This window comes from Neofelis nebulosa, chromosome 2 (genome assembly GCF_028018385.1).
Source record: "Neofelis nebulosa isolate mNeoNeb1 chromosome 2, mNeoNeb1.pri, whole genome shotgun sequence".
Classification (NCBI taxonomy): Eukaryota; Metazoa; Chordata; class Mammalia; order Carnivora; family Felidae; genus Neofelis; species Neofelis nebulosa.
In genome coordinates, this window is record NC_080783.1 from 220,878,972 (window position 1) to 220,906,504 (window position 27,533).

Sequence of the window (27,533 nt, forward strand, 5' to 3'; positions counted from 1 at the left end):
AAACAGACGGCAGTTCCTGCTGCTGCCCCACACCGTCCGCCCAGGACGAGGGCTCCATTCTGCTCCCGCTGCCCGGCCTCGTACAAGCAACGAAAGCCATACTTTGCTGAGGACGCACCAGGTAAGCATCTGCTGGCCCCCAGAGCAGGGCAGCGCTCATGACTGTCCCTGTCCCCCACCAGGGCTGACCATCTCAGACCATCTGAAATGCAGATCCCAGGGCCCTGCTGAATCAAGCTCCAGCATGAGGCCTGGGCCCCTGCCTTCGGTGCAAACTCTGCAGATGTAACCCAGGGCTTTCTCGGGAGAGGAGGGTAGGGGGGAACCACTTAAGAGATTCGCCACCAGGGTCGCAAATTACTCTGGCGACACCTAGAATGAACGGCCCGATGTGTCCAAAAGCTGCACCGTTTGGTCTTTTATTGAGCGTCCTGCTGATGCCGAGGGGAGAGTTCGCACCCACCCCTGCCCAAGGCCCCTCAGAAGCACCTTCTCTGGACCACGGATGTCCCAAACTCCTTGAAATCCGCGGAGGTGACCCACATCTGCTTGAAGCTGCTCAGGGAGGTGACAATGGAGGCCCCAATCCACGTGGAGAACCACCTGTCGGGGGGGGCCGTGATCTTGATGGGGGTCCCTTTGGAAGCCAGCTGCTCCAGCTCCTTGAGGAGACGGTCGTCGAGGCCCTGGAACAGGGTGGTGCCCCCCGACAGAACGATCTCCCCAAAGAGGCTCTTCTGGATGTCGGCGTCACACTTGGTGATGCTGCAGGAGACCATTTTCGAGAGGCCCGGGTTTTGGATGCCCAGCTGGTCGGGTGCGAACAGGGCCTCGGGCGCCTGGTACAGCTGGTCCCCGATTCGCACGATGTTCCCGTCCGGCAACTTGTACTCCCTCGGGATCTCCTCCGGCCTCCGGGAGAGCTCCTTCTCTGGCTCCGGGGCCACATAACACAGCTTCTCCTTGATGTCCTCCACGAGGGCTTTGTCCAGCGCGCACGGGAAGGTCCCGCCAGCCAGCAGCAGCCGGGTGAGGTGCTCTGTGATGTCCCTGCCCGCCACGTAGAGCTTGGTGACCGCGTGGGGCAAGGAGTATCCCTCGAAGATGGGGACGGTGCACGTGACCCCGTCCCCGCTGTCCACCACCAGGCCCGTGATGCAGGCTGAGGCGTAGAGGGCCAGCACCGCCTGGTCCGACAGGTAGAAGGCGGGCACGTTGAACTTCTCGAACATCAGTTCGGCCATCTTCTCCCGGGCCTCCCTGGGGTTCAGCGAGGGCTCGGTCATGAGCACGGGCCGGTCGCTGGCCTTCACCCCCAGCTCCCACTCAAACAGATGCCTGCAGAGGGTCTCCACGTCCTCCCAGCTGGTGACCAGGCCCCGCTCGATGGGGTGGCACAGGTGGAGGACCTCACGCTTGTGCAGAGCCTCTTCCCCCACAAAGTCCTTCCTCTGGTTGGGTCCTGCCGAAGGCGTCTTGAGCTCGGGGTGCCCCACGACGGAGCTGATGACGTGGCGGGGGCCAATCTCCCCAGACAGGCCTGCCTTGCAGAGGCCGGAGCCATTGTCGAAAATCACGGCGGGAGAATCTAGCATGTGTGGATTAAACATGTCTGCCGTAGCCTTTTCCGCGCCTCGCCGAGATGAAGACAGAACTCTCTCGAGCTACTTTGTGACACGAGAGGCCCCCCGGAAGCTTTAAGGGCACGGGATTCCACGACTCCCAGGAGGCACTAGCAGGCGGCCCGTGCCCGAAAGCCCCCCATCCTCCCCACGGCTCTGCCCTGCTCTCAGACGGTCCGGGGGCCGTGGCCTCTTCAGGGGTGACGGTCCCACATGTAACAATCCAGCCAAGGCAACAATTGTCCTCAGCCAGCGGCACAGGACCTTCGGGGGCTGGGGGCTCGGAGCCCCCCAGCGCTCCCTTCCTGGTGAGATTCCAACAGTCGCGGGATAAGCCAGACCCACAGGAGGTATTACTAGGCCCGTGTGCCGAGGCCCGGCCTCGGAACCGAGCAAAGCAGCCCAGCCTGGGTCCACCCAGCACCCATCAGGCTGCCATTATGGGGGGGCAAAAACATATTTCCCTTTGCACGGGTCCAGGTTGGAGGAACAGTGCCCAGAGCCCATCACAGCAGGTACTCAGAACATGCAGACTCCTCCAGGAAGGCCTCAGGGATTTCTCTTCCCTTTAGCCCGTGGCCCTGGCTCTCTATCCCACAGAAGAGATGCTAAGCAAAGCTGTCTGGGCCTGCTGGCTGTCTCTCTAGGCATGCATAGCCGTAGCAGTAGGGTTGGGACACGACCTCTGAAGACGGGATCTGAGGTCTCTGGAGTCGGGGACACCTGTGTCTACGGACTATCACACAGCCGGCCACGCCCCCTGAAGTGAGTTCAGAGATGACCAGGTCAGCAAATCTGAGGCCGGCAGTGAGGCTGAACGGTGGCAAGGCTGTGAGCTGTAGCCCCAGTCCTGCTCTGCCCGAGGGGCCAGGCCAAGGGGCACCCGCTGCAGCCTCCCAGAGAGCCAGGGCCAACAGCGCTGAGCCCTGGAGGGTGGAGGGGGGCGTGGGGGACGTGTGAGTCCCCGGTGGTCCCTCCTCTCCCCGCACATCCCAAATCAGCCTCGGGGGGTCCAGCTCCGTCCCCGTCCAGAGATCCCTCCCAGAGGGCCCCTCCCCACTAGACCTCCTGGCCTCCTCCTGCCGGTGGTCCTGTGTGTCCGGCCGACCCCTCTAAACCCACCAGCAAAAATAGTCACGTGTTATTTTGTAGCGTAGACGCGTGGTGTAGCTGTGTGGTGCATACGTGTCGTGTAGACAAGTGACAGACGTAGGACTTTGGGGGCACCCTCGGGGCTAAGTCCTGGGTGAGAATCGATATAAAGTTGGCATTGCTGGACATTTTCCCCAAAGGACACTTCAGGTAGAAACTGAGTCACAAGCACAGTGGGGTTGGTGCCTCGGGATGACCCCGGGCGGAGTCTGCACAGCCCCAAACCGTCATCAACTGCCCCTGCGGGGGCTCCCACCATCTGGAGGCTCCAGCACTTAGGGAAGGATGTGTCCCCGGCAGGCTGCTGCGGGCGTGGGGACCGTCAGCGGAAGGCTGGGTCTGGGGGGTTCCAGCCTCTGCTTCCACCACAAAAGGCCTGTGTGCCCGGGTCTCAGGCTTTGCTAGAATTTTCTCCTTGTCGCCACACACCCCAGGCAGAATCGGGAGGAATGTGCTCTCAAGGTTTCTAAATTGGGCCCCAAAGCGGCCCACGTGGGAGGGGATGTAACATCAGATGTCCATTTCACACACCGGGTCGGGGCACACGGGTGACACGGTGGTCCCGGGGGGTGGGGGCCGGGGCCGGCGGGGGCTGGGGGGCATTTGCAGGAGGGACAGAGAAGGAGAAGAAGACCAAGGCAGAGACGCAGCTTAGACCGGCCAGTGGGTGTGGGACCGTCCTGTGGCCACCAGGCAGCCCGTTGTCGTAACAGCTCAAGAACCGCGTCCCAGAGGCCAGCTGCCTCTGCCCCGGGCGCAGGCCACACGAGCATACAGAAACCACACCTGCCAGCCCCGGACGAGCTCAGACCCCCGGGGACAGAGCCGGGAAAGGAGGCCCAGCCATCAGGACAGTGGTTTCTAGCAAAGCCATCCGAGTGTTTCCAGGACCCCTTCTCCAAATGTTCCCAGTCTCCCTGCCGAGCCGTGGCCGCTGGGTCGCCGCACGCCCGGCAGAGCGACCCCAGGAAGCGGTCCTCGCCTCACTCTTCTCCACCCGCTTGGGACAAACGCCCGCCCCCCGCCCGGAACGCACCTTCCCCACCGCTTGTCACGTGTGCCTGTGCCTTCGAAGCCTGGCCCCGGGCTCGGGGAAGCCTCTGCCCCCACCGTCAGCGTCCAGTCTGGCTCACGACTGTCCACCTCACGGAGAGGAGACCCACCACCAGGAAGTGGGACATCCGCTGGGGGGCGGTACCACGCGGCCGCCGAGGAAACCGAGTGGGTTTATGAGCCACAGCCCACGTGACGTTGTGTTGGTTTCAAGCTCCCAGTCGGGGGCAGAGATTCCACCCCGTGGGGCTCAGGTGCCTGGGAACCTCCCCCCCCCCCACCCCTGCCTCCTCCCCGTGTCTGCGGTCCCTCGAGGAACCGCCCCCGCCCCTCCCAGCCCCGGGGGGTGTGCATCTGGGGAGGGGGGCACCACGCATCCTGTGCAGGTGTCCACGTCGGAGTCCACAGGCGTCCTTGCCACCCCGGCGGAGGCGATGCTCCCTGCAGCTCGGCATTTGCCGCGAAGGTTGCACTTGCTATTGACACAAGGACGTTACCGCCCTTCAGACTCCGGTGAGGAGCCGGCCTCTGAGGGTGCCCTGCCCCCACCCCAGCCGGCCGTGCCTCGTAAATCGCTCGAACAAGTTTATGGGCGAACCGGCTGTAACTCCGTCCCCCTCCACAGGGCAAGGCTCGCCACCGTGATCGTCCGGGAGGGCACTCGTTTCCGTCTTACACGGGAAGGCTGGCTCTTATTTCTGGTCCAGCAGTCATGGCCAACGGCAGCCCTCGCCAGCCCCTGCACGACCCCCGCCTCCCACACCCTTGGAGGAGCCCCGGCCCGTGGGGGGAGGTGCGCAGCCCCTGGGCAGCCTTGGAAAGCTGCCAGGCATTTAGACAGGAGCGGGCAGCCCCGGATCGGCCGAGCGCCCCTGCTTCTTACTGCCCTGGTGCAGCGCGACTGGGCGACACAAGTCCCGGGCTGGGGGCCGCCCTGGCTGTCCCATCATCCCTGGTTCCATCTGCCACTGATGCCCAGAGCCTCAGCCAATTAGTGACCAGCAGGCTGGCCTCATTAGTCGTGGCTGACATCTGGCGGCCAGATCCTGTTTGCCAGGGTCTGGTCCAGTGTTGGCCGGCAGCCTGATGGAACAGGGACACTATGTGAGCGACAGGATGGGCACTGCTCCCACAAGAGAGAACTGGGTACATGTCCGTGGACGATGTGGGAGTGCAGGGGCCACGGGTGCTTGCAAGGTTTCCCCAACTGTCTTCTCTTCTCTTTGCCCCAGGGAGCCCAAAGCCCTGAGCACTCTGTGTGGTGTCCTGGCTCTTTTGAATCTCTGAGAAGGAACTTGTGTCACATGCCCACTTATCTATTCTCCATCTACCATCCATCCATCCATCCATCCATCCATCCATTCATCTTATTTATCCATCCATCCACCCATCCATCCATCCACTCATCCATCTATCCATCCATCCACTCATCCATCCATCCATCCATCCACTCATCCATCCATCCATCCAATCATCCATCCACCATCCATCCACCCACCCATCCATCAATCCATTCACCCACCATCCACCCACCATCCATCCATCCATCCATCCACTCATCCATCCATCCATCCACTCATCCATCCTTCCATTCATCCTTCCTTCCATCCACCATCCATCTATCCACCTACCCATCCATCCATTCATCCATCCATCCATCCACTCATCCATCCTTCCATCCATCCTTCCATCCATCCACTCATCCATCCATCCATCCATCCATCCACTCATCCATCTATCCATCCTTCCATCCATCCACTATCCATCTATCTATCCACCCATCCATCCACCTACCCACCCACCCATCCACTCATCCATCCATCTATCCATCCTTCCATCCATCCATCCATCCATCCATCCATCCATCCACCACTCACCTATCCCCACCCATCTATCCATCCAACCTCCTGTTCGATTATCCCTCCCATCCCCCTCTCTTCTCTTGGTAGCTGAAGTGAGCATACTCACTTGTCTTTATCTACCTCCTTCCTTGCTGACCTCTGGGTTTCAGCTGAGCCTATGGGGCCCCTACAGCTGACAGCACAGCAATCATGAGCCCTGCCTACTGTTGTCCCCTTCCAGCCAGTTGGGTCAGGAATAACATCGTTAGGTGACTCTTCTCTCAGCCTCCCATGAGCCTGACTCACTAAACTGGCCTGGATGGGCAGACCGGGCTCACTGCAGCCAACGTGACAGCAACAAGTCAGTATTCAGGGGGCAGAAGGAAGGAATTGGTGTTGAGCTGACATCCTCTTGGGAGTTCAGCGACACAGCCCTTGGCAGAGCTTTCCACCGTTCAGGGTGGCGCTGTGGAGACACTGCTGGGCGGGAAAGGTGAGGCAGGCCTATTTGGGGGGAGAGACGGTCTGAGGCCAGACCACCCGTCTCTTGCTTTTTGTCCCCCACCCTCATGGAACGCTGGTCCCCAGCACCTACAAAATGTGTTTTCTAAATACATTTGTTGGAGGAAATTTGGCAAACATAAGAAAAAGCATTATAAAGCTGATAAGAAGTAGACCCGACCCGGTCGTGCTAAGCACTGCTGATACCTTGGCATGTTCCTTAGGGTTTTAGATTTCAAACTACAACGGGGACGTGCTGTACGTGCATCCCATCCCTCCCCCACCTGACCCTCGCCCCGCCCCACTTCACGCACCACCTCCTGCCAGGCGCTGTGACAGGTGCCTGGTCATTTTCAAAGTGACGGCTGGCCTTTGTCACATAGGTGAGAGCGTCAGGGTGCAGGGCCCTTCCCTGCGCCCCTCCCCCTGAATTCTCATATACTGTTCAATATCTGCCTAAATCATCACCTCGTGGGGGTGGCCTGTGGCCAGCAGTCAGGTGGCCTGCCGTGCATTCTGCACCTGCGGTCAAATGCGCTGTGGTCGGCTGGCCTGTGGCGTCCCCAAGCGCTCAGGCCGCTGACGGTGTGGAGGCAAAGGGAAACTTCCCGGGACACGTGGCTCTGTGGCCCGGCGGGAGTGGGGGCCCAGCCCCGGCGGGTGATGAACTTCACCCCGGTACATGCTGGTGAGTAGACCCCTCATCGCGGCGGGTATGGCTGGAGACCCGAGGCAGCTCTGGGGGACCCAGGTTCCCGATCCATCAAGACAGAGGCCTTCCGTGCAGCAGCTCCAGGGCTCCGTGCCTGGTCCGCCTGACCACAGGGCAGGCAGGAGAGGATGATCTCTCCTTGTGGCGGGTGGCGGCCACCGGACTGCTAACCACCGTAACCTGAGCCCACATCTCAGGGGCATCAGGCCCCATGTGGGTGGGCACAGCTCCAGGCCTGCCCCGAGACCCAGCTGTTGCCATCGGGGGCCGTCCTGGGCAACTCGGGCGCCATAACAGAACAGCACAGACAGAGCAGCTTTAACAACAGACGTCCGTGTCTCGAGCCTCTGGGGGCTGGACGTCCGAGAGCGGGGATGCCGGCGGTGCCTGGTCCCGGTGAGGCCCTGCTTCCTGGCCTGGCCTGCGGACTCCCACCTTCCCTCTGGGTCCTTGCAGGGTGGAGCGAGGGCTGGGGTCTCTCTTTCTCCTTGGACGGACACTAATCCCACTGTGGGGCCCACCCTCGTAACCTCATCTGACACTAACCACCTCCCAAAGGCCCCCTCCCGACACTATCACACCAGGGCTTTAGCGTAGGAATCTGGTGGGAGAAAACAGACATTCAGCCCATCCCAGGCGCTGTCCCATCCTCCCCTCTGTGGCAGGAACCCGCAGCGTGACCAGCCCCACCCAACTGCGGGGCAGGTGGAAGACCATCTAGGCTGGGACGCAGAGGAGAAGGGGGAGAGCCCAGATGTGCTGAGCTGCCAGGCGCCTCTGCGTGGAAGGCAGGAAAGCAGAGGGGGGAGGGGCAGAGGGGAGGCCAGCCGGCGGAGTGGGGGGGGGGGGGGGGGGCGGGTGCCGGGCCAGGGCTTCACCTGCTTCCAGGGGAACAAGAGACAGGCTTGTGAACCACCGTTCTCCCCGCTCCTAGACCCGGAAACCTTGGGGTCCCACCGTCTCGTCTCCCCTTCACGGGACGATGCCTGCGTGGGGTGGGGGGCCGTGGGGCCATGGCCATCCTGCACCCCGTCGGAGGCTGGCGAGGCTCCAGCCCCGGCAGGATGGAGCAGAGGTGAACAGACTGGACGCGGCCCGCCCTTCCCTCCGCGCGCACCGTCCCGTCCTTCCCACCGGTACGCATCGTGAGTTTCTGTTTTCAAGGGGCCTGCAGAGCTCGGGCTCCGCCTTCCGAGTGGCCGCTCAGCGACCGGCTGCCCACTTCACCCGATTCTTCTGACCGTGTAGCTCTCTTCAGGGTTTGCACTGAGTGAGTTTTCCGCTGTCGAGGTTTAAACGATCACAAGGCCGGAGTGGGATGTCCTGTACGTCCGTCTTCGTAGGCTTGGTGTGTACGTTAGGGGTCTGATTCGGGGGCCCCACGGCCGAAGGGACACACGCTTATGCCGGGGGCAGAGGCTGCCAGGATCTGAGCCCCTGTTTTTGGAGGAGGAGGGACCTACTGCTCCAAGAGTCCCTTCCTCTCCGGGTGTCATGGAGCCTCCCGGGGGAAGGGTAGACCAGGGGGGTTGGAACCACCTGTGACCTGGGGCTGCTGTGACGGAGCCCGCGGCCAGGACGGCTTGACCACAGACATGCAGCCAGGCGGCCCTAGAGGCCACACGCCCCCTGCAGGCCCCCGGGGAAGGACCCTCCAGGCCTGTCTCCGGGCTCCTGATGGCTCCTGGCATCAGCAGAACCCCAATCCTCCTGTGGCATTCACCCCATGCACAGGTCTGTGGCCAGTTTCCCCTCTGTATAAGAACGTCGGTCATATTGGATTAGGGCCACCCTGGTGGCCTCATCTTAATTGTATCACCTGCCAAGGTAAGGCCACCTGCACAGGTCTGGGGGTCAGGACTTCAGCCTAAGAATGTGGGGGACACAACTCAGCCCATGCCCTGCACCTGCCCAGCGAGAACAGAGTGTGTTGATGAGCAGGGACCAGGAGAGGAGGCGGGAGCCCAGCGAGCACCTCGGGGGAGGGGAGGCCGCACACGACCCAGAAAGGGGCTGTGGGGCCACCTAGCCCCGCCCAATGAGTTAACGCGACACTTGGCCGCTGAAAACAGCTGTCAGTTCTTATCTCGAGGTCTCTGTGGGCCTGGAATCTGGGCTCCGCTCACCTGGGTGCCGGAGGCCGGGGCCGCGGTCTCATCTGAAGGGTCCACGGGGAGGCCAGGGTGGGGGGTCTGCTTCCAAGTTCACACACGTGCCTGTGGGCAGGCTTCCGTCCCTCGCCGCGTGAGCCGTCTCGCCCAGGTCGGGAGCCACAGCCCTTTTATACCTGATCCCGGGAAGGACGTCCAGTCATTTGTGCCGCCTTCTGTTGCTCCGAGGGCCATCTGCCGGCCCAGAGCATGGGGAGCCGCGCACGTGAAGGGGCGCACGCCCGGAGGTAGGAGTCTCAGGGGCGACCTTGGAGGCTGTCCACATCCACCAGAGCGTTGGTCACCCAAGCGTGGCCTCTCTGGCCTCTGTTTCCTCAGCGGCAGCAGGGCGCCGCGGGGCCCCTGACAGATGAGCGGGGGGCTCTCCGCTGGCCTCGTGCACTTAAACCGCTGCTGCTGCCCGTTCTGATGGCTTCAACGTGTCGCGTCCCTGACCTGAGCCGTCCTCTCCCCAGGCACCCAGGGGAGCCATCTCGGCCTCCCTCGCCCCCCGGTCTCGGTGCCGACAGTCACCCTGCCTGCCCCAGACCCATGGCGGGTCCGGCGGGAGCACCTTAGTGTGGCCCTCAAAAAAGAGGGTCTCCCGCCCCCTGCTGGCACCCGGCGGAAGTGTCAGCAAATCGGGGTGGCTGGGGTGTCCCTGGAACAAAAGGAAGCTTGTTAGTTTCAGGCGAGACAGGACAGGGCGGGGGGGGGGGGGGATCGGAGGGGAGGGAAAAAAAATCAATGTTTGCTAAACAGGGGGGAAAAATCATCTTGCCTCAGTGGGGAAAGGCTTATTTTCAAGTGTATTAAAGTGATTACCCAGAGGAAAGCCAGGGCGAATGACCGAGCGGCGAGTCCCCCGTTTTCCCAAAGAGCTTCCGACGAGCAGAGCGTGCTCGCCCTCCCTGCAGCCGGACACGGCCAAGCCTTCGGTTTTAAATAGTTTATAACATCTCCGAGGCCGCGTCTAAGTGAGGGCGGTCCCTGGAGATGCTCGGCAGACCCGTACATTTAGCCAGTGATAAATAACCAGGAAAGCACAAGGCCCGGAAGGATCCCAGCTTTAATTCAAATAATTTAAAATCTAATGTTGAAAGAGCTCTTTGCATTCATGTGGTGTTCGCGGTTCCAGCTGGAGAAAGAAAAGGCTTTGTGTGCGGGGTGGGGGCAGGGTGGCGGGTTGTGAGCCCGAGGTACGGGGACTAACCTTTTTACCATGTGCCGCTCGCAGCCGGCTCGCCGGTATTTTTCATACCGTAAGTGGCAGGCGTCGTTTCTGAAAGCCAGACGTGGGGGAAAGAAGATTTATCATCTCCGCGGAGTTTCTATTCCAGGTGAAAGGATTTTTGTCCACGGCGAGTCTGCCGAGGGGAGCCGAGGGCGCTGCCCCCTCCCCGCGGACGCTCGCCCCTCCGACAGCTCAGGGGGGACCCGCTCGCACAAGAGCTGTGCACTCGGCGGCCCGGTCCCCATCACGGTGGCGGACGGGGCAGGATGACGGGTCCGACCGCAGGCCCGGCACGGCCAAGGCGCCTCCGAGGAGGGAGCGTCCGCGGTCAGCCGCAGACCAGGAAAGCGGCCGGGGCCGCCAGGAGCTGGGGACAGCCTGGGGTGGGGGTGACGCGGGCCGCAGGGATCACGTTCCGGTTTGAAGGCTTTGCAGAGCTGTGTGCCGTGAGCTGACGGTGTCCCCCAAAGAGTCACGGCCACCTGAGACCTCAGAATCTGGCCTTATCTGGAAATGCAGTTCGATGAGATGAGGTCCTCTTGGATGAGAACGGGTTCCAAATCCAGTGGCGGGTGTGCTCAGGAGAAAGGGCGAACGCACCAGCCCAGACCCTCCCTTGGGGCCCCCGGAGGGGCCAGCCCTGCCCGCACCTGGAGCCCAGGGAGGGGACGCGTTTCTGTCGTCGTAAGGCCTGCACCTGCGTCTCGTAGGAAGACAGCGGAGGGAGGTTCTGGGAACGGCTGTCCGACGTGCGCGCCGTGTGGCTGCCACGTGCACCCTTCTTCTCGATGTGACGGTGACGAACGGTGTCACCCTTCCGGCCCCTCCCCTCCTTGAGTCTGCTTCGAGGTGGCACCTGGCGCTCTGATCCCCGAGACACTGTCCGGGGACGCGAAACAGCCCCCAACTCACCTTTCGAAAATGATCCATTTCCCCCTTTCCTGACCGTCGCCTTTTCTATTAAACGGCATCCGTGGGACCTTCACTTGGAGGGCTCCAAGGAGGAACATTTGTTCCCGGCGTGGCTGGCGGAGGCCGGGGAGCATCTTCCAGGAGGAGCAGAGCCCAGAGCAGCACTCGGCGGGGGGAGGCCACCCCCCCGACCTGGGTCTCGGCACCGGGCCCTCCCTGTCGTCCCCCAGCCACGTCCCGTGCACGTCTCCTCTGTGCCATGAGGCGCTGTCCGATTCTGGGCGACTGGGAGCAGATCTAGGATGCTAGGGGGTGGGGGCAAGATTTCTTGAGAAACAAACACCATCCGTCTTTTAGGAGTGGCACATTCCGTGACATTCCGTGGCACTCTGGGGAAGCGTCCCTGGGCGGAGAGCGGGGGGGGGGGGTGTCTGAGGCAGGGAAGCCGCTGTGCACTTGGCCCTCCCCTGTTGAGAAGGCGCAGAGCCGGGCCTCCCTGGCCTCGTGTCCTAAGCTCCACAGCATCGGGTGTGCCGATGGTTGGTGTTTTCCATTCAGGAGACTTAAACACGGACAATCGTCTTGCTCTAAGGAAGGAGAGAGGAGCCCTGTCCCTCAGGCCGGGAGGAAGGAGACACACGAGGAAGGGAACGTGAGCCAGGGAGCTCTGGCCCCCGGGCATCTGTGCCACAGACACGCCCGGAGCCTTCCAGAAGGGAATTCAACCTAAGAATAGAAACCGGCCGCCTTCTCCGCTGGCCCCGCCGGTCCGCCCAGACTCCCAAGAGAGGGGCGCCGGGACTCAGCCGGCGGAGACTTGAAACACCCACCCTGCGCCTCACGAGAGCCGGGGGGTAACCGTTACCTGCCCTCGGGTCTTGTCACCAAGCTCCCAAGATGTCCACAAGATCGGTTAGCCAGAAGCGACCAAAGCCAGGAAAGGGAGCTTGACGGACGTCAGGAGCGGCAGACGGGGGTCCGCCTCGTGGGCGGGGCAGAGCGATGGGCCCCATTGGCTCAACAGGGGAGGGCCAAGTGCACAGCACTTGGAGGCGGTGGGGTGGGGCAGAGGCCAGTTAACAAACACGCGTCCAGATGGTGTCGGGGGGCAGATACGCTGTGAGGAAAATAACACATAACGTGAAACACGGTCAGGACAGACTGGGCTGGGGGACAAGTTAAACCAGGTGGTCGGGGGTGTCCCCCCTGAGCTGAGACCCCAAAGCCAAGGCCAAGAGCACAAGGGAGACCTGGAAACAGGGCATTCCAGCATGGCAAGGGAGCGGCATGGGGCGGGCAAAGGCCCTGGGGCAGGAATCGTGTCACCCTCCCTGGCTCTTTGCCTGTCATAGCACTGGCTCTCTGGTTTAGGGTATTTCTTGACCAGCCCTGACCTGGTATATTAAAGAGGCCCCTGCGGGGGGAGGCATCCCCACCAAGCCCGGCCAGAGAGGCAGGCACGTGTGGTGTCCAGGCCCCGGGGTCAGGGCCACGCTGGGTTTGCGGCAGCTGGGAGCCCGTACTGTGGGCCAAGCCCCAGGGCTCAGGCGCCCTGGCCTCCGGCCCCTCTCTGCTCCCTGGGAATGCAGCCACAGCCGGGTCCTCCCCCAAGATGTGGCCACAAGGCCTGGGCCGCTGGGGATGGACGCTCCCAGGAAGAGCTGAAATCCCGACGGGCAGGCCCCGAGGGGCCCCATCTGTGCTGGCTGTTGGCCCGCACCTTTGCCGAGTGCTCCCCACGCCCTGGCTGGGGCCCCCCACACCTTGGGCAGGGTTTGCGAACCTGCCGAGGGTCCGTCCGGCCTGCTCAGAGCCGGCAGAGGTGAGCAGTGGGCAATGGACCCCCTCACGCACGCGCCTTTGCCTGGGGCGTCCTCGGCTCTTTGGGGTCCAGTCCTAGAGGTGGGATTTGGGGGGTCCGCTCGGGCTGCTGGAACAGAACACACCCGGGACCCGAGGCTTCAAGGACAGACATCTTCTCGCTGATCTGGAGGCTGGACGCCCATGATCAAGGCGCCAGCACGTTCCGTTTCCGTGAGCGCTCCCCTCCTGGCAGGCGGCTGCCCTCTTGCTCACGGGTCGAGGAGGTGGGGGGGGGGGGCGGGAGAAAGGGGGGAGAGCTCAGTCTTCTCCTGCTCCCCCCGGGGGCTCACCCCGTGACCTCATCTCACCCGAATGACCCCCCCCCCAAGGTGCTGCCTCCTACCGCCACCCCGTGGGGTTCGGGGCTTTAGCCTAGGAACCGCGGTGCCGGCCGCAAGGGGACCGGGCCCTCCAGGCACAGGTGGAAGCAGGGAGGGAGCCCCCACCCCCCGATGGGCCGAGCTTTGTGTGGGGAGAAGCGGCCCCAGGAGCAGACGGGCTGATTCGCGGACAGTGGGCCGCGGCGGGGGGAGCTGCTCAGGGACAGGGTGCGCTGGGCACGGGGCGCGCGCACGGGCCTCTGAGGGTGGGCACACAGGCCCCCGTCGGCACGCGCGGGGAGCTTCCGCTGTGCGAGGGCACCAGCAGCCGAGGGCGCGGGGTGCCTGGACCAGCTCCCCACCACCTCCTCCCCCAGCTTCCTCCGAGTTCGAGCGACGGATGCGCGGATCAAGCGCCAGGGGGCACCGCTGGGCTGCACGTGGGCGCCATCGTCTGGACCCGTCCGATACCCGTCTCGGTATCGGAGACTGACCCTGGGCCCTGCCGCGACACCACCCCGCAAAGATACCAACCGGCCGCTCGGCGGCCCTTGTCCCGTGGAACCGTTTCTGGGCTGGGAAGGCCGGCTCTCCACCTGGGGCCTGGCGTGCGCTCCGGGCGCGGGCTTGCTCTTCCTGCTTTTCCAGCACCGCACCCGGGATCCCCGAGCGACGGGCCCCTATAGATGCGGCGCAGACACGGCGTTTTGTGAATGCGGAGCCGCTCCTCTGCCCGTGGTCTCCTCCCAGAGCCAGTCACAGGTGGGTGGCGCTGTGGCCGCGTTAGTAGCATCCACGGATTCGGGGAAGCGGGCGGGCACACAGGTGGTCCCACCCATCCCGAGTGACTGACTGTGAGCCCCCCACCCCCCCACCTTTGGCCGTGTGGGTTCAGACGTTCTGGTGCCCAGAGGACGCGTGTCACCGAGGTCACGCTAGGAAGAGCCCTCATGAGTTCCAGACGGTCCTGCCTGGTCGCTCTCGCCGGACTGTGCTGGGAGACCCCCAGGCGCGAAAGGCTAACTCTGGCGGCAGCCGAGCCTGAGGAGTCTGGTGTCTGGGATGCCAGGGACTGGGACACGCCCGCGTGTGCACCTGCTGTGCTCGAGTGCCCGGCTGTAGCTGTGAACGGGTAAGCTTGGGGTTGACGGCCTGAAAAGGCGTAGGACCCAGGCTGTCAGGTCAGCTGGACCAGGAGGAGTCCCGGCCCCGGGGCAGGCAAGACAGAGGCCGGGGCGCGGCGAGTGCTTGTCACGGTCCTGAGATCCGTCGGGGCCGTGGGGCTGTGGTCGATGGCACCGCTCCCTTTCCGGAAGATTCCGCAGGGATGGAGGTCGCAGACTCGCCGGGACCCGTGCCCGGGCAAGGTGCGCTTCCCGAGACAAGAGCGCTTGGGTGCCGCTGGGGCCGCTCGGACCGCCCCCCCCCCCCCCGCTGGACCAGAGGCTCCGTCTGCCCGGTGCGCCAGTGTCGATGGGCAGGACTCGCCCCGCCCTGGAAGCCAGGTGTCCCCTGGGGAGGCTCACGGCCATCTCTGCCTTCTCTGAGGCCCCAGGGCCCGGCCCCGGTCCTTCCCCTCCCCCCGCAGGCTTTCTACGACCAGCGCTGCCTGAGAACACACTCGCCGTGCGCCCCGCGGCTGGGGCACCCAGGGAGCAAGGGAGGCCCTAGGGGGCCGGGGGGTCCGAGTGACACAGACCCCGAGTGGTCCCTGGGGACAAGAGCGCTGAGGAGGGGGCCGAGATCCGGTTCCGCTCCCTGGGGCCTCATCCTTCGCCGGCCTTCCTAACGGTCGCTGTGGCAGAAACAGGGCCCCAGAAACCCCAGTGCCTGCAGCCCGGTCCCAGACACTCTGTTGCTTTCTAAATTTAGAGCTTATAAAAACCACTGAATGGCTGGAAAGCGGGGAAAAAAAGAAAAGTAGAATTGTGTGCCCATATATGTATATACGTTCAAGTGCCAGGGGTGAGGGAGACGTGGTATTTATATCCCGATGACTGGGATGTCCCCACACACTTCTTCTGAGGAAACATCCACCGTCTGAACGACCCACCACCGTTCTCCCTTGGTCCTCACACCTCTCCCTCTCGATTTGGACCCTGTCACTCCACTGGGCGTCCTTGGCCAGCCCTCCCATCGTCCCTACCCCCAGCTCGGAAAGTCCTCTTATACAAACGGGGTGGCTGCTGGGAGTGCCAGCTTTGTCCTGGGTCCTCCCAGGATGTGCCCTCTGTGCCCGCTAGGGATGCGTCCTCTGTGCCCGCTGGGGACGCGTCCTCTGTGCCCGCTGGGGACGCGTCCTCTGTGCCCGCTGGGGACGTGTCCTCTGTGCCCGCTGGGGACATGCCCTCTGTGCCCGCTGGGGACGCGTCCTCTGTGCCCGCTGGGGACGCGTCCTCTGTGTCCTCTGGGGACGTGCCCTCTCTGCCCGCTGGGGACATGCCTTCTGTGCCCTCTGGGGACACATCCTCTGTGTCCTCTGGGGACACGCCCTCTGTCCCTCTGGGGACGCATCCTCTGTGCCCGCTGGGGACACGCCCTCTGTGCCCACTGGGGACGCGTCCTCTGTGCCCGCTGGGGACATGCCCTCTGTGCCCACTGGGGATGCGTCCTCTGTGCCCGCTGGGGACATGCCCTCTGTGCCCGCTGGGGACACATCCTCTGTGTCCTCTAGGGACACGCCCTCTGTCCCTCTGGGGACGCATCCTCTGTGCCCGCTGGGGACGTGTCCTCTGTGCCCGCTGGGGACGCGTCCTCTGTGCCCGCTGGGGACACGTCCTCTGTGCCCGCTGGGGACATGCCCTCTGTGCCCACTGGGGACGCGTCCTCTGTGCCCGCTGGGGACATGCCTTCTGTGCCCTCTGGGGACACATCCTCTGTGTCCTCTGGGGACACGCCCTCTGTCCCTCTGGGGATGCATCCTCTGTGCCCGCTGGGGACACGCCCTCTGTGCCCGCTGGGGACGCGTCCTCTGTGCCCGCTGGGGCTACTCAGCTGACGGGGACACATCAACAGCACACGCTCACCCCTCGTACTCCGGAGGCCAGGAGTCCAGAGTGGGGCACCGGCAGATTCAGAACCCAGTGGGGATCGTCTTCTGGATTCATAGACCGGATTCATAGACGGATTCATAGATCTGTCTTCCAGATTCATGTGTTCTCCTGTGTCCTCACGTGCAAGAAGGGTCAAGAGAGCTCTCTGGGGTCTTGCACAAGGGCACCAGCCCCATCGTGGGCCCCCCCTTCAGACACGGCCAGCTCCCCAAGGCCCCCCCTCCTAACACCCTCACCTCGGGGTGACACATTCGCTGTCTCTGAACGCTGAGGGGGTGCTCCTGAGGCCCCCAAATAGTCCTGAAGCCTCCAAGGTCCTGCTTCAGCAAAGGCAGGCCCCTGTCTGGTGGGCAGAGGCCCTGGGACTCCAGGAACCCTTGGCTGTCCACACACCCCAGAAACCTCATCCCTGTCTCACTAATCACCTCTGGAGGGGACCACGTGAAGACCCCCGAACCCAGGTCAGACTCTCACCTGTCCACATGCTGGGGAACCACACGCACTGTCCCTGTCACGGCTTAGCGCTCCCTGCCTGGCAGGTGTGTGTGTGTGTGTGTGTGTGTGTGTGTGTGTTTGCGTGAGTGTTAAAGAGAGAGAAAGCTCTCCTGTCCAGGAAGATTCCAGTCGAGATAACCCAAGAACCCTCCTATTTACGAAATAGCTTAGAATGGCCAGGTAAAATATGACACACATCTCTTAAAGAGAGCTGAGCTTGCAAAAGAGTAATGGAATTTTCCAGGAGCCCAAAAGTGAATAACATGACCCAAACCAGTAATCGAGGTTAGCTAATGCCGCGGCTGCCTGGGGGCTGGCTCCCAGATGCGGAATGTGATGTAAACGGGCTTGAAATGTGTTTCCACGACAGGGCACGAGGCCCCGCGACACCAAGGGAGCAGGCGGGGGAAACGGCTTCTGCACGAAGCCACCTCAGCGAAGGGAGCAAACCAACAAAATCCACCCGCCCGCACACGGATGTCACAAGCAGGCTCGTCGTCGGTCATTACCTGGACTGAGAGAAAGTTTGAAAGCCCTGCCCGAGAAGAAGCATTTTCAGAATGATGCTCCTCCACAAAAGCAAGGGGTGCACTCACAAAAATCATCAACATCAGCTTTTTAAAGTTCTAGAAATTCCCCCTAAGGCCTCGACAATTGGAAGCGTGTTTGTTCATAAAGCGGTTGAATCCGGATGAGAATAGGGCGTCTGTGGCCTTTTCGCTGGCCATCCCCCCCTCCCACCCCCTGGGCACTGTTACAGTCTGAACACCAGCACGTGGGCTGTGAGAGACCAGCCTACAGACCAGGGGGACGTGTGAGTGCGTTCCCGAGGAGCCAAAGGCCACGTGCGTGTGCAGGGACTTGTGCCCAGCAAGGACCTGGGGGGGGAGGCGGTGAGTCTCTCACCTCCGGCTGACCTTGAGACTCGGCACAAGCAGGAACTGAAGGTGAACTCAGAACCACCCTGCTGGGGCACCGATGTCCTTCTCAGTAAAGTCCGGAGCGCTTATTGGCTCAAGGTATTTAAGGACATCTTCTCCCAAACATAAGCTGACCTGCTCAGCAACCAAGCAGAAGTTTCTGTGGCCACCACGACAAGGACAATTGACTTCTAATTTATAGAATGAGTTCGGGAAAGTCACTAAATAAAGAAAGAGAAGCAGCAGCCAATCTCTGGGGAAAAGGGAATCTGATTTCCAGACTTGCCATGTTATATTACCTAAAATGTTGATCTGCCTTTTTTTAAAGTTTATTTATTTATTTTGAGAGAGAGAGGGAGAGAGAGAGCACAAGTAGGGGAGGGGCAGAGAGAGAGGGAGAGAGAGAGTCCCAAGCAGGCTCTGCTCTGTGAGCCCAGAGCCCAATGTGGGGCTCGATCTCACAAACTGTGAGATCATGACCTGAGCTGGAATCAAGAGTGGGACGCTTCACCGAGCCACCCAGGCACCCCTAAAATGTTGACCTTTCAACAAAAATTTGCCACGCGCACACACACACACACACACACACACGCACACACACATACACAATAGGACAATGTATTCCTGCCCCTCAGGAAGCCCCATTGTTGGACTTACTAGACAAAGATTGAAATCAGCTATTATATCGTGTGTTAACTATGCTCAGATAGAAAAAATTGGAGGCGCCCGGGTGGTTCAGTCGGTTAAGTGTACAACTCTTAGTTTCTGCTCAGGTGATGATCTCACAGTTCATGGATCCAGCCCCACCTGGGGTCCTGCACCGATGGCACAGAGCCTTCTTGGGATTCCCTCTCTGCCCTTCCCCTGCTTGCTTTCTCTCTTTCTCAAAATAAGAACTTCAAAGATTCACTTTTTAAAAAATTGAATAAATCGAATAAAGAAATGGGCAAGAAAAAGAAATAAAAGGTGCCCGGGTTGGAGAAAAAGCAAAACTACATTTATTCACGGACAATATCATCTTGTATGTAGAAAATCCTAAGAAAGAAAAACCTATAAGACCTAAGAACACTGATCAACATACAAAAAGGGATTACAGTTCTACATACTATCAGTGAACTATCTGAAAATGAAATTAAGGAAACCATTTGATTTGTAATGACTTCAAAAAGAATGAAATCGTAAAGAGTACATGCAACAAAAGGTATTTATTGCTTGCACACTGAGAACACCATGATGAAATGAAAGAAATAAAGGACGGAAATAAATGGAAAGACACCTGTGATCCTGGATCAGAAGACTTAATCCTGGGAACATAGCACCATTCCCTAACTGGTCTGCAGAGACAATGAAATCCCTGTCAAATCTCAGTTACCTTTTTGAAAAAACAGAACCTGAGGGGCGCCTGGGTGGCTCAGTCGGTTAAGCGACCAACTTCAGCTCAGGGCACGATTTCACAATCTGTGGGTTTGAGCCCCGCATCGGGCTCTGTGCTGATGGCTCAAAACCTGGAGCCTGCTTCGGATCCTGTCTCTCTCTCTCTCTCTCTCTCTCTCTCTGCTCTTCTCCCACTCATGTTGTCTCTCTCTGTCTCTCAAAAATAAAATAAAGCACTTTTTAAAAATTTAAAAAAAGAAATAAAATAAAATAAAAAAAAAACCAGAACCTGATAAATGATCCTAAAAGTCATATGGAAATGCAAAAGGCCCAGAATAAACAATCTTGGGAGGGGAGAAGAAGAACAAATTTGAGCGAGGCATATCTCAACGACACAGGAACCAATCAGAAAGAGCACTCACCGGCCAAAGCTGAAACAATTTGAATAAGAAAATAAATAATACTAGTATTTGATTAAAACCCAGAGGGGAAGATATCTACAAGTCCATAAGCAAATAATTGAATAAATAAATAAATGTGGGAAGGGGGCACCTGGCTGGCTGAGTCGGAGAAGCGGGCAACTCTTGATCTTGGGGTTGAGGGTTCGAGCCCCACAGTGGGTGTAGACATCACGTAAAAAAATAAAATCTTTTAATAAGGAAAGAAGGAAAGAAATAAAGAAAGAAAGAAGGAAGGAAGGAAGGAAGGAAGTAAACGGGCAACTCTTCTTTACGGTAATATTCCAATTAATACACGTAAAATGGTTGGATGGATGGCAATTTTAAAATCACCTCTACAGGGGCGCCTGGGTGGCGCAGTCGGTTAAGCGTCCGACTTCAACCAGGTCACGATCTCGCGGTCCGGGAGTTCGAGCCCCGCGTCAGGCTCTGGGCTGATGGCTCAGAGCCTGGAGCCTGTTTCCGATTCTGTGTCTCCCTCTCTCTCTGCCCCTCCCCCGTTCATGCTCTGTCTCTCTCTGTCCAAAAATAAAAAAAAAATTTTTTTTAATAAATAAATAAATAAAAATAAAAATTAAAAAAAATAAAAAATAAAAAAAATAAAATCACCTCTACAAAACCGTGGTGATAACCGCTATAGGCAAGATCCACCCATGGAAGCTAGAATTAGTGGGTAAAAGCTTAAGGAGAAATGGGATGTTTGGGCAGCCTTAAAGCATTCCTCAAATACAACCGGAAAATCGTGATTTTGCAGTGTAAATCTTGACAGAGATGAAGGTTAATGTCACTGCTACAAGCTGTAGCACCAGCCCAGGCCCCCTGACATAGAGCATCGAGGGCATAGAATTCCCTCCCCCAAATCCACCACCACAGTGTAACCATGAGAAAACAGAATCCCTGTGGGATCCGGGACTGGGTCCTGGCTCATAACAAGTACCTTAGCAGGAAACCTGGTGAAATCCAAACGAAGTCCATCATTTGGTTTTTAAAAACAGAAGCAAAAAAGTAAACATAACTATCTGGAAAAACAAATCTCTGCCCATTAAAGATAATTCAAAATATACACATAAAATACACCATCAGAATCCACGAATTTTAGAGGGTGGTCTCTGAAATATTTGATAAGTATAACATCGCGATTCTGAATCAACTGTTGCAGAAACTAGAAACAAGAAACACCCGCCCAAATCATCTAGTGAAGCTAAAATCACTTTCATAATCAAGATTGGGAAAGGACAGCACAAGAAGGGGCAAGTTATAGGCTAAATTTGTTTATGATCATAGTAAAAATCATAAATAATAATCTAAAGATTAAATCCGGCAATGTGAAACATGCATACAAGCAAAACACAAAAATTTACGACCAAAGTAAATTTACCAGAGGAATGCAAGGCTGGTTTAACAGTAGGAAGTCTGACTCAAATTAGTTGCCATGAGTATTAACTGAGCTCAGGTTTGAAAGCGTTTGACAGAACAAAAGTGGCTTGAACACGTAAGGTTTAATTCTCCCCTGTGTGGAAAGTTGGAGAGAGGCCATCTGGCCGGCATGGCAGCTCCCTTTCAGGAGATTATCCGAGGGGCCAGCCTCCTTCTGCTTTGTCTTCATCGCCTCTGGGGTACGGCCCTCAGCTGTCTGGTCCAAGAGGATTCAGATCACAACCACATGTCTGTGTAGAGCAGAAGCTGAGAAAACAAAAACACAAACAACCAAAAAACCCGAACATCCTTCCGTGCACAATCCCGAAACAGTCCTGGAATTGCACGTGTCACTCCTCCGCTGTTAGTGACATCATTAGCTTGGCCACGACTGCCTACAAGGGAGGCCAGGCTGTGGGGCTTATTACCTCGGGCAGCTAAGTCATGTTGAGCTGAGTCATGTTGAGCACACAGCCAACAATTCTACTGCTATGAGAGCAAATATGTTTCCATCTCTCGGCAACATGTGGTCCTCTCCTCCAGGTCTGGATGTGCCTCCCTATACAGAGCAGGAGAAGACACGTCATATATCCCCCAGAAAGACACCCACAACACAATGGTGGGAGCAGGAATTTCATCGGCAGATGTGATTAAGTGCTGAATCAGCTGATAGAGAAATGTTCCCTGGTGGGCCTTACCTAATCAGGTGGTCCCTTAAAGGGAGTAAGCTTGTTCTGGCAGAAAAGATTTGAAGCATGAGAGGGATGGTCTATGCTGCTGGGTTTAAGGATGGAGGGGACCACGTGGTGAAGATTTGAGAGCTTCTGGGAGCTGAGAATAGACCAGCCAGCAAGGAAACACTGATTCCTGCCAACAACGACATAGGTTTGAAAGAGGACCCCTAACAGAAGGGAACACAATCTGGCAGACACCTTGGCTGAAGTCACGTGAGGTCCTGAGCAGAGAACAGCCCGGCTGTACCCTGACTCCTGACTCAGAAACTCTGAGGTAATAAAAAGGGGGTGTTGTGAGCCACCCGATGTGTGGTATTTGTTACACAGCCTAGGGGGCCACTACACTTTCTGTCTCTGCTTACAAGCGACTAGCTCCGTTTTAATGTCATTCCCATCCTTACAGACTCACGAAGCAGAAGAGTCTGGAAGCAGATGCATCATATGGACATTTGACTTCTGACAGAATAGCAGCACAGAGGAATGGGGAGAGGAAGACATTGTTAAGCAATTGTCCTGGGTCAATTGGATAGTCACATGCAGAAGAAAATGAAAATTGGTCCCTACCTCACACCATGCAAAAAAAATATACCCAGATGGGGTGTAGCTGTACATGTAAAAGGAACAATGATAAAGCTTCCAGAGGACATCGTGGAGTATGTTCACGACTGTGGGCAGGCCGGGATTTTAAGCAGCACTCAGAGGACTAACCATAAGAAAGAGACTAATAAACTGAACTGTATAGAATTGAATTTCAATCATTACAAAATGCTACTATGAGAGCAAAGAACAAGCCAGCACGTGGAACAGCACCCCTGCGGCAATACAATTGGTGTTCGCAGAGGACACATACAACAGGCAACCCTACAGGAAGGTGGGCAAGAGTCTTGAACAGGCCCCAGATGAGGGAGGGACACCACAGGGCCAGACGACCCGGAACAGCTCCCGGCCTTCTTAGTTGGCAGCAAGATGCAAGTCAAGGCCACGGTGAGCACCACCGCACACCTCAGCCGGCCGTGTGCTGGCAGGATGGGGAATGACAGGCCCCCCCGTGCGCAGCCAGAGGGTCTGCAGTGGGGCGGACCCTGTGAGAGACTGGAAGTCCCGCTAAAACCAGAACGTCACTCAGATCCAGGTGCTGATGCCCAACAGAAATGGCGCCCACACGAGTCAAAAGGCATTTACAAGGTGGTTGATATGACCCTCAATCAAAATATCATAAAACCGGAAACGACCCGACTTCATCAATGTTAAAATGTACAAATCTATCGTGCATTAAAATTTTTTTTAACATTTATTATTGAGAGACAGAGAGACACGGAGCACGAGCAGGGGAGGGGTAGAGAGAGGGGGAGACACCGAATCTGAAGCAGTCCCCAAGTTCTGAGCTGTCATCACAGCCCGACGCGGGGCTCGAACTCACAAACCGCGAGATCATGACCTGAGCCGGAGTCGGTCGCTCAACCGACTGAGCCCCCCAGGCGCCCCAAATCTATCACGCATTTAAACAAGAGGCCACTATGAAGGCACAAGAAGGCAACAGTGATCATTAACAAGAAGGCCCTGGTGATTATTCTTGGCAATGACACCATGCACCCCACACACAGACATGGCGCAGAAGAGACCAGACACGGCCGAGCAGGCTGCGTGACTCCACTCGCGCAGAGTTCAGGAATAGCAACGTGTCCACAGCAGTGCAAGTCAGGGCAGTCACTACCTTCAGTGCAAAGGTGGGGGTGCAAAGGTCCTTCTCCAGGAAGGACCCAGCCGTCTTCTGGGATTCTGGAATGTTCTGTTTCTCAGTCTGGGTTCCGAGTGAACGGGTGTGCCCAGTTGTTGAAAATGCATTCAATCACACACTTATGACTTGCACATTTTTTTCCTGTATGGTGTTGTCTTTTTATAAATGTTCATTTAAAAATCAAGAATGGGGCACCTGGGTGGCTCAGGCGGTTAAGCATCTGACTTTGGCTCAGGTCATGATCTCACATTTTGTGGGTTCGAACCCCACATCGGGCTCTGTGCTGACAGCTCAGAGCCTGGAGCCTGCTCCGGATTCTGTGTCTCCGTCTCTCTCTGCCCCTCCCCTGCTCATGCTCTGTCTCTCTCTGTCTCTCTCTCTCAAAAATAAACATTATAAAAAAATTAAAAATCAAGAGTAAACAGAAAAGATAAGACATTCCAACAGAAAAATGGGCAAAGGCTATGAGTGGTTTATAGATGCAGAAACACAACCGCCTGGGCATTGAGGCAGCAATGCTCGAAGTCAGCAGGCAGGAGGGAATGTTAATTAGGCCGCCCCACAGATGCCAGATGGGCAGCCACACAGGGTCTGAGGCACCAAGCGAGGGCGACCTCTCTCACACCGCTGGGGCCAGAGGCCCCCGAGTCGGTGCAACAACTCCCCGTGTCATTCGGCCAGCTTCGTCGGTAAAGACACACCTTCTGCCAGCAATCCCACCATTAGGCGCGTTCCCTAAAAGAGCTCACTGGTGTGCACCCAGGAATCACGTGCAGGAATAGCCCCGAATGCCATCACCAGGACAGCGGGTGAACACCGCGGGGTCTAGCCTCGCTCCTCCCAACAGGTGCTCCACCCGACAGCACATCACACGGGAAGCCACTTACAGCCCGTCCAGACCACATGCAAAGCAGGACGAAACGTGCGATGCCCAGCGGAAGAGTACAAACCAGGCCTGGCAATGATCAAGACCAAATCTGAGAGATTCCAAGTGGAAACAGGACGGAATCAAGGGCTGTCCAACGAGATAAAGGTGACAAAGGTGGGCGGGAGTGTGAGTAGGGGGTTTGCCTGTTGTTCTCTGTACTTTTCTCTATGCTTGCGGAAGAGTCCTGTGAAGAAGCCGACGGAAATGAGAACACAGCCTGGCTCCCCTCCCCCGAGCGAGGCCCCTGTGCCCCTCTGCCTGTGTCTCACCCACGGGGATGTGGCACGGTGCGTCTTCCTAAGGGACCCTAGAGGAACAGCCTTGGGTTTTGGTCCCAGCTCCCTGGCCCGGGGTATCCCCAGTCCCTCTTACTGTCCCCACCGGAGGACACCATGCAGGAAGCCTATGGAACGAGTGCTGGCACGGGGAGGCTGTCCCCACGCCACTGACTCCTACAGCCTGCCACCCCACCAGAGATCTTTCTCAGCCAGACCGAACGTCAGGCCACCTGGACCACAGCAGTCACTGTGGTCCATCCCTGTTGTGACCTTGGGCAAGTGCTTGGCTACCATTCAAAGGAGAGTCCGAAGCTCATGGAATGCTGGGCCCAGGTTCCCACAGGTGGGGGTCACAGGAGGGCCACTGCTCCACTTGGCCTGTATTTCTCTGGCCCGGGGCACAATAGAGGGAGGGAGAGGAAGGCTGTGGAGCCTGGGCCACCCCTAGTTAATGGCCCCTGACTCTCACTAACCCGGTGTTAAGCCCCCCTCCTCCCTGCCCACTAATTATCTGGAGGTTTTCCAGATCCTGGGCCTGAAAAGGGATTTCTTGGGGGATTTGGGTTGGACAGGGAGAGCCTTTCCTGCAGGAAGGGCCTCCAGGTGCCCGGCCCCAGTCCCAGACAGAGGGCTTGTTCTTCATCTGGCCTCTGTGCACATGCAATTTATTCACTGACTTCCCGGTTCTTCTGGTCTTCACTGAACCACCAGCCACTGGTGCAAGCCCCATGGCCTACCTCATAGCCCAAGAGAGGGTGGTGTATTGCCATAATTCCAGAAGGGAATTCACACATCAGTTGAACACTTAGTAGGATCCAAGTAAATACTTCTTGGATGGATGGATGGATGGATGGATGGATGGATGGATGGATGAGTGGGTTGGTGGGTGGGTGGGTGGATGGATGGATGGATGGATGGATGAATGAGTGGGTTGGTGGGTGGGTGGGTGGATGGATGGATGGATGGATGGATAGATGAAATGAGTGGGTTGGTGGGTGGGTGGGTGGATGGATGGATGGATGGATGGATGGACGAATGGATAGATGAATGAGTGGGTTGATGGCTGGGTGGACAGATGGATGGATGTATGGATGGACAGATGAATGGATGGATATATGTATGAGTGGATGGATGGATAGATGAATGGCTGGCTGGCTGGATGGCTGGCTGGCTGGATGGCTGGATAAGTGGATGGGTGGGCAGGTGAACAGATGAATGATTGGGTGAATGGATGGGTGGATGGATGGACGGATGGTTGGATGAGTAGATGGACGGTTGGGTAGGAGAACAGATGGATGAAGGGATAAGTAAATGGTAAATAGATGAGTAAATTGGAGTAAATTGATGGCAGTCTCTGCAACTTTTGACTCTACCTGAAGCCGAGGTTTCCTCTTGGGGTTTTTATTCAGAAAACTCCCACCAACAGCTCCCTTGGGGTCTCAGGAGCCCCAGTGAATGGAATAACGGTCCTCACTGGCCAGGAAGCCACATTCAGTTTAGCTTTTACAACAGCAGAAAGCATGTTCTAAGGAATCTAAAGCAGTTTCCATACCTCCAGAAGTGGGTCAGGAGGTGGCAGCTTCAGTTGTCTGAGCAACAGTGAGCTTTGGATTCAGCTTCCAGGCCCTCCTTGTCAGGCTCACTTTTAGGAATATTCTGAGTCTACCCCGGACGGGATGGGGCACACAGGGCAAGGGCCCTTTTGGAACAGCAAGGACACAGGCCCTCCCCAAGTCCCAAGGAGAGCTGGGAGCTTTGGGATTGGCATCTTTTTCTGAGAAAGTGGAAGTCATGAAAACTGAAGCCCATTCTTCTCAGCAAGGTCCTAGACACTGTAGAAACCACAAGCAGCCCCTGGCTTCCGGAACTTTCCTCCTAGATTGGAAGATTCAGCTAAGATATTAAAAACAGGAGCACCCTGTCCAATAGCTACAGTTTCAGAGTAAAGCCAGGTGTTTGCACGTCAGGAGCATATGAGCAGGAAAGAACCCAGTGGGTGTTGGGAGGGTAGGACGCTGTCTAGCAAAGGGGAGGCCACATCCGCGAGGACCCACAGCCTCTGAGCACGTTTGGCAGATGCACCGGTGGCTGCAGTGGTCTAGAAAGACCCGAAATCTTGGCCCAGGGAAGAGGAGAGACCAGGGTCCGCCAGGACACAGCTGGCCAAATGGTAGGGGGTCTCCTGTAACCCACACAATAGCAACCGAGGTCTGCGGGGCTCTTCCCTGGGGAGGTTTCCTAAGAGACCGTTGCTGGTCTGTTGTGCAGAACGTTAGTGAGTTTTGCATATGCCAATAAAAAAAATAAAAGCCGCTATTAAAATGAACCCCTGGCACATACCTGGTTTAGATCACATAGGAGCTGGCCTTTTGCACTGGAATTTGCAGCATCTGTCGCAATTAAGCCTTGCTTTTTAGCTTCAAGATATTAGCCCGATCACTAGTGTTCTGTTTGGACATGAATAGCGCATTGTTCTGCCCCGAGCAGCCTGCAGCCTCGCAGACACCATTAAACGGCTTTGCGGCCCAATTAGAAATGGAGGTAGGCTGGCGGTGGGGGCGGGGACTGACCACCAGGGCCAGGCGCTTCATGGACACAAGTCAGGGGAGGCAGCTAACGTGGACCATGTGTGGGAGAGCGGGCTCCGACACGCACGGCCGGCTGCATGACAAGCAAAGACACGTTCATCCATCTTGACTTTGGACGTGCCCCTGGCCCAAACAAGGTGGCCAGAGCAGGGTGTGGGGCGGCTCCCTGGGGCCTGAAAGATGGACGTCCT

General features: G+C 57.9%; 2 protein-coding genes and 1 long non-coding RNA gene across 3 annotated transcripts; 1 reads left to right on the plus strand and 2 right to left on the minus strand.

Moving 5' to 3' along the window:
• Positions 1 to 394: 394 nt before the first annotated feature.
• On the minus strand, positions 395 to 1,903 carry ACTRT2 (actin related protein T2). Its single transcript, XM_058719379.1, has one exon. The coding sequence runs from the start codon at positions 1,608 to 1,610 to the stop codon at positions 480 to 482; it is 1,131 nt and encodes a 376-aa protein (XP_058575362.1). The 5' UTR covers positions 1,611 to 1,903; the 3' UTR covers positions 395 to 479.
• Positions 1,904 to 12,760: 10,857 nt separating this feature from the next.
• On the plus strand, positions 12,761 to 17,606 carry LOC131491364 (uncharacterized). Its single transcript, XM_058694185.1, has 4 exons — positions 12,761 to 12,950; positions 13,626 to 14,122; positions 14,256 to 14,492; positions 17,279 to 17,606. The coding sequence occupies exons 1-3, from the start codon at positions 12,761 to 12,763 to the stop codon at positions 14,403 to 14,405; spliced, it is 837 nt and encodes a 278-aa protein (XP_058550168.1). The 3' UTR covers positions 14,406 to 14,492; positions 17,279 to 17,606.
• A 1,893-nt stretch (positions 17,607 to 19,499) lies between these two features.
• LOC131505608 (uncharacterized) lies at positions 19,500 to 27,190 on the minus strand. Its single transcript, XR_009258484.1, has 4 exons — positions 27,095 to 27,190; positions 21,505 to 21,635; positions 20,270 to 21,343; positions 19,500 to 19,993 (listed from the first exon to the last, which is right to left on the minus strand). It is a non-coding gene; the product is annotated as an uncharacterized LOC131505608 (long non-coding RNA).
• Between the last annotated feature and the right edge of the window lie 343 nt (positions 27,191 to 27,533).

Excerpts from the sequence above, each read along its gene's own strand:
- ACTRT2 (XM_058719379.1), bottom strand. The coding sequence starts at position 1,610 with ATGTTTAATCCACACATGCTAGATTCTCCCGCCGTGATTTTCGACAAT.
- LOC131491364 (XM_058694185.1), top strand. The coding sequence starts at position 12,761 with ATGCAGCCACAGCCGGGTCCTCCCCCAAGATGTGGCCACAAGGCCTGG. Across the intron at positions 12,951-13,625 it reads CCCCCCACACCTTGGGCAGG|GGTGGGCACACAGGCCCCCG; the intron begins GTTTGCGAACCT and ends CGGGCCTCTGAG. Across the intron at positions 14,123-14,255 it reads CCTCCCAGAGCCAGTCACAG|ACGTTCTGGTGCCCAGAGGA; the intron begins GTGGGTGGCGCT and ends GTGTGGGTTCAG.